At 47.2% G+C, this 12,184-nt stretch overlaps 2 protein-coding genes across 2 annotated transcripts; both read left to right on the top strand.

Annotated features, from left to right (window-relative positions):
- Window positions 1-508: 508 nt before the first annotated feature.
- On the top strand, window positions 509-1,078 carry LOC121435191 (transmembrane protein 217-like). The gene has a single exon (XM_041634283.1). It carries the CDS (start codon window positions 509-511, stop codon window positions 1,076-1,078), a length of 570 nt encoding a protein of 189 aa, XP_041490217.1.
- Window positions 1,079-9,282: 8,204 nt separating this feature from the next.
- LOC121435716 (transmembrane protein 217-like) lies at window positions 9,283-9,831 on the top strand. The gene has a single exon (XM_041635181.1). It carries the CDS (start codon window positions 9,283-9,285, stop codon window positions 9,829-9,831), a length of 549 nt encoding a protein of 182 aa, XP_041491115.1.
- Window positions 9,832-12,184: the final 2,353 nt, after the last annotated feature.

Below are 12,184 nucleotides of genomic sequence, written 5' to 3'. Positions count from 1 at the left end.
TGGGACTTCTGAAGCCCGGCTAAGATGTGATAAAACATCCCGCTTGGTTGGCTTGCTCTTCTAGAGCATTCCAAGGAGCCAGTTTTCGGGCTGCAGAGAGGCATCCTCCTCTGTGGCTTTGAAAGGAGGTTTTCTCACTGAACTAAAAACTCTGTTTTTGCTTAGGCAGGCTGGCCAGTGAACTGCAGGATCTATCTGCAGGTCTCCATCCCCCTCCCCTTCCCTCCCACACACCCAAGGGCCTGAATTTACAGAAACAGGCCATCACAGGGGTTTTACAATGGGCCACCCTGAACTCAAGTCTTCTGTAAGCCCTTTACCCAGGAGCCATCGGCCTTCCTCCCCACCCCCATCTTTTGTCAGCCAAAGCCGCTATTTCCCACTTTCTTTCCTCTCTCTGTTTCCAAGGTGGGGGACAGAGACAGAGGTGGAGAGCCTGGTACCTCATGCATGCGCGGACAGGCACTGAGCTCCCGTGGGGTCGCTTGTCTCCACAGGAGGTACTGGCATGAGGCAGCAGAACTGGTATGGGCTGTCAGCGAAGATGGGCACAGTGCTGTCAGGGGCTTTTTCCATCATGGCCACCCACATGCACCTCATCTTCGAAAAGAAGTACCTTGGGAACGACAACTGCACGAGTAGCCTCCAGAGTCAGGGCATCAATGTTGTGAGATACTTCTTCATCTGCTGGAGCTTCAAAATCATCCTGTTCCTGTCCCTCGTCACCATGGCCGTCAGCTGCTTCCTCCTGTACTCCGTGTATGCCCAGATTTATGGGGGTCTCATGAGCTACACCATCTGGATCTTCACCTATGAGTCCATCAACCTGGTGGTCCAAATCCTCACCGATGAGTTCTGCATGACGCTGGTCAGAGCCATGCGCTGGTTCGGTTGGGTGTCCCGGGCGTCCCTACACAGCTTCTGTCTGTACTTTGTCGTTACCCATGCCCAAATCATCTACCAGAGCAAGAAACAGGGCAACATACTCTCTTACCATAGGCGTATCTCTTTGGGAGCTGGAGACAACCCTCGGCGGAAATCCAAGATTTTAACTTTTGTCCACCATTACAATGAGTAAAGGTGGCCATTAAAACCCTGGAGGCTCTCAGGGTAGCCCCAGTCTCCCCAGATCACCTTTGGGGGGAAAGGAGAGTTTCTTTTGCTATGCTATATCTTCTTTAGCCTCTGCCCCTAGCTAGCAATGTCTCCTGTTATAGTTCAAATAAGTAAAAATAAACAAATAAATAAATAAGAAGAGGAAAAACCATTCTTTAGTTTCTGTCTTGAGTTTCACCCCCAACACACATAGTTTGTCAAAAAGTGGTCACAGGGGTTGGAGCAATGGCTCTGCAGTGAAAAGCACTGGCTGCTCTTCCAGAGGACCTGGGTTTGGTTCCAGAACCCACACAGCAGCTCACAAACATCTGTAACTCCAGCGCTAAGGGATCCAATGCCCTCTTCTGGCCAACACAGGCAATTACACACACCGTGCACACATGTACATGCAAGCACTCACCCACTTAGTCACTGTTCTATTGCTGTGAAGAGACACCATGGCCATGACAACTCTTACAAAAGAAAGCATTTATTTTGGGAGGCGGAGCTTGCTTACACTTAGAGGCTTAATCCATTATCATCGTGTCAGGAAACATGACGGCTCCCATGCAATGGAAGTACAGCTGACGACTTTACATCCTGATCCAAAGGCAGCAAGCGGGCAGAGAGAAAACCTGGGCCTGCCATGGGCTTTTGAAACCTCAGTGCACACCCCTAGTGACACACTTCCTCCAGCAAAGTCATAATACCTAATCCTTTCTAACAATTCCACTCCCTGGTGACCAAGCATTTGAGTATATGAACCTATCAGAGCCGTTCTCATTCAGACCATCACACCCATATAAAAAGTATCTAGTCGGGCATTGATGACACATACCTTTAATCCCAACACTTGGGAGGCAGAGGCAGGTGGATCTCTCTGAGTTCCAGCACAGCCAGGGCTACACAGGGAAAGCCTGTCTCAGGGGAGGGGTAGCTGTCAAAGACACCTGTCTAATCAAAAGGAATCTGTTAAACTTGTTGCTATGCCTGTTGCTATGAATGATGAGAAAAAGCACCTGCCACCAAGCCTGAAGACCTGAAGTCAGCCCTACATGGGGCACAGAGAGCTGACTCCAGGAAAGCTGTCCTCCGACCTTTACATACGTGCGCACCATGCGTGTAGTCTGGCCCCGCCACACACACACACACACACACACACACACACACACACACGTAAAAAGATAAGAGACGGCTGGAGAGATGGTTCAGTGATTAAGAATTCTTGCTGCTCGGGGGCTAGAGAGATGGCTCAGCGGTTAAGAGCACTGACTGCTCTTCCAGATGTCCTGAGTTCAATTCCCAGCAACCACATGGTGGCTCACAACCACCTATAATGAGATCTGGTGCCCTCTTCTGGCCTACAGGCAGGATACTGTATGAATAAATAAATAAATCTTTAAAAAAAAAAAAAGAATTCTTGCTGCTCTTGCAGAAGACCGGGGTTTGAGTCTCAGCACCCATATCAGGTACCTCATAAGCTCCAGTTCCACAGGGATCTGATGCCTTCTTCCAGCCTCTGTGGGCACTGCACACATGAGTGCATACACACACACACAGATAAAATTAATTTTTTGGGGAAACAGGATCTCATCAAGCCTTGGCTGGCTTAGAACTCACTCTGTAGAGTAGGCTGGCCTCAAACTCACATAGATTCCTCCTGCCTCTGCCTCCTTAGTGCTAGGATTAAAGAAATGTGACAATACGTCAGGCCAAAAACAATTTTTGTTTGTTTGTTTATTTGTTTTTGAGACAGGGTTTCTCTGTGTAGCTCTGGTTGTCCTGGACCTTACTCTGTAGACAAGGCTGGCCTCCAACTCAGAGATCCCCTTGCCTTTGCCTCCCAAGTGCTGGAATTAAAGGCATGTATCACCACACCTAGCCAATAAACAATTTTTAAAAGAAAAATAAAATAAAAGAGGAAACTTAGCCAGGCATGGTAATTGTCTTTGGAGACCCCAGCGAGGCCAGGTACGTGGGTAGTAAGAGAATTTACTAGAATCCAGTCAAAGACAGAGAACTAACTAGAATGTGCTGTGAAAGGCCCCGCAGGCATGTTCGAGAGGGATCCGCTGTGCTGGGAAGATGGGAAAGCTCTGCTGATGGCAGTTAGAAACGGTTAGGTGTCTCTGGGCAGAGTGCCTGGTGAGGCGACTGTCTGCGTGACTGCACACCCTTCACTGTTTTCCTGAAGTTTGCAGTGTGACTTCCTTCTTTTTGGAGTAGCTATGTGAGCATGACGTCAGGAGTCACGAAGGCCAGACTAAATCTCTCCTGTGCCTGTTTGTTAATGTATGAAATTCCCCATGCTAACTCTGTGCAGCCCTGGATGTCCTGGAACTCTGTACACACAGGCAGGCTGGCCTTGAACTCAGAGATCTCCAGGCCTCTGCCTCCCAAAGGATTCAAGGCATGTGCCGCCATTTGTCCAGTACCCCAGTACCTCTTCAAGGTCCCAACCCCCCTCAATACTGTCACAATGACAGACAGTTTGACATGACATAGCATGCTTGTGTGATATCTCACTAAGGTCTCTATTGCTGTGATGAGACACCGTGATCAATGCAATTTGGGGGAAAGGGTTTATTTGGCTTACACTTCCACCTTGTAATCCATCACTGGAAGTAGTCAGGACAGGAACTCAAGCAGGACAGGCACCTGGAGGCAGGAGCTGATGCAGGGCACATGGAGGGGTGCTGCTTACTGGCTTGCTCCTCATGGCTTGTTCAACCTGCTTTCTTATAGAGCCCAGGACCACCAGCCCAGGGATGGTACTGCTCACCATGGACTTGACCCTCCCCCATCAATCACTAATTAAGGAAATGTCCTACAGGCTTGTCTACAGCCCAGTCTTATGGAGGCATTGTCTCAATTGAGCCTCCCTCCTCTCCAGTGACTGTAGCTTGTGTCGAGTTGACATAAAACTAGCACATGTGTATAGAAACAAACTGTAGAATCAGCTGAAATTTTGGGCCAGGGGAACAGGCAGTGGTACAATATAAGGATTAAACACAAAGCCTCCCCAATACTAGGCAAGTGTGCTTTCATTGGGCTAGTCCTCAGTAAAACTATCTTCGTGGCAGTGAGTCTTCTGGGCCATGAGAACAGTGTTCTCTCTCCAAGTCCTCAATTGCTTGAGGTCTTCAGTATCTTTTATCAGTGTCTGTGTGTATGTTCATGTGTTTGTATGTCTTAGTTAGGGTTTTTATTGCTGTGAAGAGACACTATGACCACAGCAATTCTTACAAAGAAAACATTTAGTTGTGATGGCTTACAGTTTCGGAGGTTCATGACAGGGATCATGACAGCATGAGACAGAGGTGATGCTGTGTACTCTTAACCAGAAGGCAGCAGGAAGTTGACTGTCACACTGAGTGAAGCTACAGAAAAAGACCCCAAAGCCCGCCCTCACAGTGACGACACACTTACAACAGAAGGTGTGGCCCCGATTAAAGGTGTGCCCTCCAGTATCGAGGTCTGGATTAAAGGCTTGTGCCCTCCAGCCTCCCCCAACAAGGCCACACCTCCTAATAGTGTCACTCCTTATGAACTTATGGGGATCAAATACATTCAAACTTTTTAAAATAGTCTTTTTAAAAGATTTACTTATTTATTTATTTGTTTATTTATTATGACAGTGTTCTTTTTGCATGTATACCTGCATGCCAGAAGAGGGCATCAGGTCTCATTATGGATGGTTGTGAGCCACCATGTGATTGCAAGGTATTGAACTCAGGACCTCTAGAAGAACAGCCATCTCTCCAGCCCATGACTTCATCTCTTAACTTTAACATCCAATGGTTGTTCATTATCACATAGAAATATAATTGAACTCATATAACACAATGTACCTCAACTTGTGTGTTAGGTCGGGTCATGTTTTGGTTTTGCTTTTGAGACAGGGTCTCATGTAGCCCAGACCGGCTTTGAACTCACCATGCTGCTAAGAACAACCTTGAAATGAGCTTAAACTTCTGACCCTCTGGTCCCCACCTCTGGAGTGCTGGGTTTACAAGCGTGTACCACTACATTAGGTTTTTTGTTTTGCTTTTGTTTTGTTTGGGTTTTGTTGTTGTTGCTCTGTTTTGTTTTTTGAGACAGGGTTTCTCTGTGTAGCCCCGGACGTCCGGAAACTCACGCTGTAGTCCAGGCTGGCCTCAAACTCACAGAGATCCGCCCGCCTCTGCCTCCCGAGTGCTGGGACTAAAGGTGTGCACCACCATCGCCCAGCTCTTTATAGCTAGCTCCTTGTCCAAGCATATTCTTACATTAGAAGCTAAAGTCTGCTATCCATAGCTGTATTCCAACCAAGACCATATGCAGTGCCCAAAAGGCCCAGGAGAGGTTGTTGGGTACCCCGGAGCTGGAGTTACAGGTAGTAGTGAGCTACCCAACATAGATGCCAGGAACCAAAACACGTCCTCTGCAGGATCAGCAAGCACTCCTAAATGATGAGCAGGCTCTACAGCCCCTCCTTCCACCCCTCCTCCCTTCCTGATGGTGTTTGTTTTATATTGCACATATTCATGAGTTCACTGGAGACATTTTCATGGACTGTATCATGTCCTTGGGGGAGGGGGCTCAGTGGTGCGAGCACTCGCACCACAATCATGAGGGTCAGAGTTTGTTCCCCAGCTCACATGTATCAAGACAGGTAGGTATGCCTTCAAATACAAATAGCCCCAGCTCCTATGGAGGCAGAGACGGGAGCATCTCTGGGACTTGCCAGCTTCCAGCCTGGCCAAGAAAATGTGAACCAAGATTCAGGTAGAGATTCTGCCTCAATGAAAAGGCAGAGAGTGGCATGGCAGAGGAAGAGACTGGATGCCCTTTTCTGGCCTCCGAGTGCAGGTGAACAGGGGCATGGAAGGGGACTGGGGAGGTGGCTCAAAGGTCTCAAAGGTTAAAAGCACAGCAATCTTACCAAAAGCGATCTACAGATTCAACACAGTGCCCATCAAAATCCCAGCAAAATTCTTCAAAGACCTCGAAAGAATGGTACTCAACTTCATATGGAAAAGCAAAAAACCCAGGATAGCCATACAATCCTGTACAATAAAAGAACTTCTGGAGGCATCACAATCCCTGACTTCAAACTCTACTACAGAGCTACAGTACTGAAAACAGACTGGTATTGGCAAAAGAACAGACAGGAGGACCAATGGAACTGAATAGAAGACCCAGATGTCAATCCACACATCTTCGAACACCTGATATTTGATAAAGAAGCAAAAAATATCAAATGGAAAAAAGAAAGCATATTTAACAAGTGGTGCTGGCATAAATGGATATCAACATGTAGAAGAATGAAAGTAGACCCATATCTATCACCATGCACAAAACTCAAGTCCAAATAGACCAAAGACCTCAACATAAAGCCAGCCACACTGAACCTTATATAAGAGAAAGTGGGAGGTACACTTGAACGCACTGGCACAGGAACCACTTCCTAAATATAACCCCAGCAGCACAGACACTGAGAGAAACAATTAATAAATGGGACCTCCTGAAACTGAAAAGCTTCTGTAAAGCAAAGGACACGGTCAACAAGACAAAACGACAACCTACAGAATGGGAAAAGATCTTCACCAACCCCACATCAAACAGAGGTCTGATCTCCAAAATATACAAAGCACTCAAGAAATTGGACACCGAAAGATCACATAATCCAATAAAAAAAATAATAAAGGACATGTGCTCAACTATGTTCATAGCAGCTTTGTTTGTCATAGCCAGAACCTAAATGCCCCTTGACTGAAGAATGGATAAGGAAAATGTGGTACATTTACACAATGGAGTACTACACAGCAATAAATAAATAAATAAATAACCCTGGAATAACAGTGGAGTGAGGTGGGTACCAGGAAATGACAGGGTGTCTTATGTCTCCCAGATCAGCCTCAAACTTGCTATATAATAAATAATGGCCTTGATAGGACTGGAGAGATGGCTCAGAGGTTAACAGCGCCGAATGTGCCAGGTGGTGGTGGCACATGCCTTTAATCCCAGCACTCAGGAGGCAGAGACAGGCTAATCTCTGGGAGTTCGAGGCCAGCCTGGTCTATAGAGCTAGTTCTAAGACAGGCTCCATAGAGAAACCCTGTCTTGAAAAAACAAAACAAAGCAGGAAAAAAATGAGCACTGCCTGCTCTTCCAGGGTCCTGAGTTCAATTCCCAGGAACCACATAGCAGCTCACAACCATCTGTAATGAGGTCTGGTGCCCTCTTCTGGCATACAGGCATATATGGTATGCATAATAAGTAATTTTTTGTTTGTTTTTTTGAGACAGGGTTTCACTGTAGTTTTAGAACCTGTCCTGGAACTAGCTCTTGTAGACCAGGCTAGCCTCTAACTCACAGAAATCGGCCTGCCTCTGCCTCCCGAGTGCTAGGATTAAAGGCGTGCACCACCAATAAATGAATAAATCTTTTTTTAAAAAAGGAAAGAATGGCCTTGAAATTAAGATCCCCCTGTGTCTACCTGGTAGGTGTTAGGATTATCAGCGTGTGCCGCCATAGCAGGCTCATGTAGAGCCGGGCATGGAGCCCACAGTTCCAAACAGCAACTTTTCAAACATATGAGCCCATGGGGGCCATTCTCACTGACCTCACCATGTACAGCTTGTTGGATAAGATATGTGTGGTGGTTTGAGAGAAAATGGCGCCCAAAGGGAGTGGCACCATTAGGAGGTGTGGCTTTGTTGGAGTAGGAAGTGTGTCACTGTGGGGGCGGGTTTTGAGTTCTCCCTTTGTCAGGTGATTTCCTGTTACGTTGTGGTCGAGACGTAGCCAGCACCACATCTGCCTGCACTCGGCCATGCTCCCCACCCCGATGATAATGGATTAAACCTCTGAAACTGTCAGCCAGCCACTTCAATTAAATTTTTTCTCCTTCATAATAAAGTTGCTGTGGTCATGGTGTCTCTTCACAGCAATAGAAACCCTAAGACAGAATGTCACTGGGGATGGACTTTGAGGTTTCAAAAACCAGCGCCATTCCCAGTAAACTCTCGGCCTCTTATTTAGGGATCGGATGTAAGCTCTCAGTTACGGCTTGGGCTTTCCTGCCTGCTGGTGTGACAGCCTGGTCGCGGACTCGCCCTCTGGTACGGTAAGCTCCAGATAAACTCCTCTGACGTGGCTTTAGTCATTGCGCCTTATCACAGCAACAGAAAAGAAACCAAAGCCGAGTGTGGCAGTGCACACCTTTAATCCCAGCATCTGGGAGGCAGAGGCAGGAGGATCCCTGTGAGTTCGAGCAATTTCCAGGACAGCCAGGACTACACAAGGAAACACTGTCTCAAATAATAATAATAATAATAATAATAATAATAATAATAATAATAATAATAACATAACCCAAGATGGAGCCCCTGGAGCTGGAGCTACAGGCAGCTGAGCCATGGGACCTCGGGATTGGGAACTGAACTTTGCTCCTCTATAGGACCACACAGGCTCCTAACTGATGAGTCCGTGTTACTTTTTAGTTTGGTTTTAAGGCAGAGTCTCCTGTAAGCTAGGCTGAGAATGACCTTGAACCCCTTATCTTCCTGCCCCCAGAGCTCACCTTACAGCTGGGTGGAGACAGGGTTGGAAGCTTCCCCTAGGCCAATGGTGTTTTCTGCGTCCCAACAACAATTCCAGCTGCTTAAGTTAGCCCACACCAGACTCTTTCTCTGGATCATAGTTGTGGAGTAACCTTTTATACTCTGCAAAGATGGGTCTTTGCCAAGGTGCCTTCTGATTGGCTTAACAAAGAGCTGAATGGCCAATAGCTAGGCAGGAAGATGTTAGACAGGACTTCTGGGGGGGTGGGGGGGTGGAGAGATGAATCTAGGCCCAGGATAGAGGCCAGAGGAAACAGGAGGTGCAAGATGGAAGAGAGGTAAAAAGCCAGAAGGCAAAATGTAGATTAATATAATGGATTAATTTAAGTTATAAGAGCTATTGGGACAAACCTAAGCTATAGGCTGAGCTTTTATAATTAACTATAAATCTTTGGTTGCTTTTTTGTGAGCCAGCGGCCCAAAGAAAAATCTGACTGCAGATGGTCTTTGTCCCTCGATCCCCTAGTTACACCTAGTAATTTGAGGAATCCGTCTTGAGCAAGCTCTGCCTGTCATGTTTACCCCTGATTTTCCCCTTCAGGACCTAACTCGGTGACTTTGGTATAAAATGAACTCCAAGATGGTATCCACCATAGCGGGCATCTTCTCTATCCTCAACACCATCCAGTTCTTCATCTTTGATCTGAATCAGATAACACACATTGGCTTCGAAGACAAATACAGCATCTACCTGGACATGAACTCTGAGGTCTCAACCTGGGCTGTGGTCTACAGGCACAACATCAGCACCGGCCTGTCCATCACCACCATCACCGTCAGCTGCTTCCTCCTCTTCTGCCTCGACAAGAACATGCTCGTCGGGCTGATCATCTACGTCCTGTGGATCACTGTTTATGAGCTCTTCAGCTTCACCATGGTGGTGCTCATCCACGGCACCATCAAGGAGCAGTTCAAGGACCTCGGCCACCTGTATCTGCTCTTGCAAATCTTCCGCATGCTCCTGCACTTCACCTCTCTGCCGTTCATCGTCAAGCACGGCTACACGCTCTACAAGGACCCCAAGACGGTGAGCATAGCCGGCCGCCGCAAGCGCTCCTCCATCAGCACGGTGGACTCGTGGCCGCCCATTCCTGTCGGCCTGAGCTCTTTGTACCGCAAAACAAACTGAACCAGAAGTGGGGTGGTGCTCCCCCGTGGCGGAAACCCTCCCTTCCTGGCCTTCGATCTGTTCATGCTACTTGTCTTTTCTTGTCTTTTCAGGGTTTTTTGAGTAATATGCATGGGAGGGTGATAGAGCCTTGGTTACCTAATGATATATTTGTATATATATGTTATATATGTTATCTTGGTGTTGACTATCTTGTTGGTACCTATTTTTAACTCTTTCCAAAAAATATTTAATTTTTATCTTTTTTCTTTTTCTTAAAGATAGGGTCCTATTATTGAGGGTCCGTAACCCTGGAACTCAACATGTAGACCAGACTGGCCTAAAACTCTAGAGATCTTCCTGTCTCTGCTCTCTAGGATTAAAAGTGTATGCCACCACACCCAGCAATTTTTATCATTTTTAGAGATATATTTTAAAATTATGAGTGTGTTTGTATATGTATGTGTATATATGAGAGACAGACAGACAGACAGACAAACACACACAGAGATTATGTGGATGTTAGTGCAGATACCCAGAGGCCAGAGGCATAGGATTCCTTGGAACTGGTCTTACACGTGGTTGTGAGCCGCCCTATGCAGGTGCTGGGAACTGAACTCCGAGGTCCCCTGCAAAAGCAGCAAGTGCTGTTAACCATTGAGCCATCTCTCCAGCCCCATCTCGTTTTGAATTATGTGTCTGCATGGGGGTATATGTCTGTAAGCACAGGTGCCCTCAGAGGCTGGAGACCTCGAATCCCCTGGAACTACGGGAGCTTTGAGCTGCCCAACACGGGTGCTGGGAACCAAAATCGAGTCTTCTAGAGGAGCAGAGTGCTCCCTTCACCACCAGCCCACTCCTGCCCCTCTCACTTCCTTCATTTTGAACTTTGTGAGTTTATGAGGATGTGCACATTCATGCACATCAGTGCAGGCCCTCTGGTGCCGTGTGTGTGGAGGTCGGGCCTCACCTTCCACCCTGTGTGAGGTGAGCTCTTGTCTTGTTGCAGCTTCCAGGAGTCTCCCATCTCTGCCTCTCGTCTTACTGTGAGAGCGCTGGGGTTACAGGTGTTATTACAAATGCGTGCTTTTCCGTGGGCTCTGTGGATTTGCATGCAGGTCTTCACACTTTTGAGACTAACACTTTACCCACTGTGCCATTTTCCATGGTTGGCCTCCTATTAGCCGAGGATGACCCAGACTTTCTGATCGTCCTCTCTCTGGATGCTGGGGTCACAGATGGACAACAAGCATCATAATCCATCTTTACAGTGCTGGGGATCAAGGAGGGTTTATTTGTGCTAGAAAAGCACTCTACTGGAGTTGAAAAATGGCTCAGTGGTTAGGAACACTGGCTCTTCTTCCAGAGGACCTGGGTTCAATTCCTAACACCCACATGGCAACTCTCAACTGTCTGTAACTCTAGTTCCAGAGGCTCCAACACATTCACAGAGGCATACATGCAGGTCAAACACCAATGCACATAAAATTAAAATAAATAAGTCATTAAAGAAAAATAAAAAGAAAGAAAAGCAGTCTACTGAGTACATTCCTAACCCCCAAAAAAATTTTAAAAAATGTTTGAATGAATCAGGGTCTCATTATGTAGACCATCTAGCCTGGGACTTACTATGTCAGTCAGGCTGACCTGGAACTTAGATGCACCTACCTCTGCCTCCTGAGGCTAGGCTTAAAGATGCCACCATTGTTTGCTTGTTTGTTTGTTGAGACAGGGTTTCTCTGTAGCTTTGGAGCCTGTCCAGGAACTAGTTCTTGTAGACCAGCCTCGAACTCCCAGAGATCTACCTGACTCTGCCTCCTGAGTGCTGGGATTAAAAGTGTGTGCCACCACCACCCAGTGGGCAGTGAGCTTCAAAATAAGTGTTCTTTAGGGGCCTGGAGAGATGTCTTAGTGGTTGAGAGCCTGTGCTCTGCTTGCAGAGGACCTGAGTTCAGTTCCTAGCACCCTACCCTGGTGGTTCACAACCACACATCACTGGGCCCCAGAGAATCCAGTGGCCTCTCCTGGCTCCGTGGGAACTTGTACTCTTGCACACATACCCACATTCACACCCACACACTTACACATAACAGGTAAAAACAAGTCTTTAAAGTAGGGTGAAGTGGCATCTTAGAAAAAAACCCATAAACTGGGTGGTGTTGGAGGCCTTCACTAATCTGCTAAACACAGCCTGGAATCCCAGCAACTGGCAATAAGAGACAGGGGATATCAGGAGTTCAAGGCCATCCTTATCCATGCATCACACATCAGGTCAGCCTGGGGCTGCCGGAGACCCCGAGACCCTGTGTGGGGAAAACAGAATAAGGAAAAAGCTAGAAGCTGGATGCAGTGGGGGTCACCCTCTGTCCCTGCA

Source organism: Microtus oregoni, unplaced genomic scaffold (assembly GCF_018167655.1).
Source record: "Microtus oregoni isolate MIOR12 unplaced genomic scaffold, Mior012 000046F_ref0000063, whole genome shotgun sequence".
Classification (NCBI taxonomy): Eukaryota; Metazoa; Chordata; class Mammalia; order Rodentia; family Cricetidae; genus Microtus; species Microtus oregoni.
Note: the sequence above shows the minus strand (reverse complement) of the source record. Positions and strands in the feature narration are given on the sequence as shown.

Bases quoted from the DNA above. Each gene is read 5' to 3' on its own strand.
- LOC121435191 (XM_041634283.1), top strand. From the start codon at position 509: ATGAGGCAGCAGAACTGGTATGGGCTGTCAGCGAAGATGGGCACAGTG.
- LOC121435716 (XM_041635181.1), top strand. From the start codon at position 9,283: ATGGTATCCACCATAGCGGGCATCTTCTCTATCCTCAACACCATCCAG.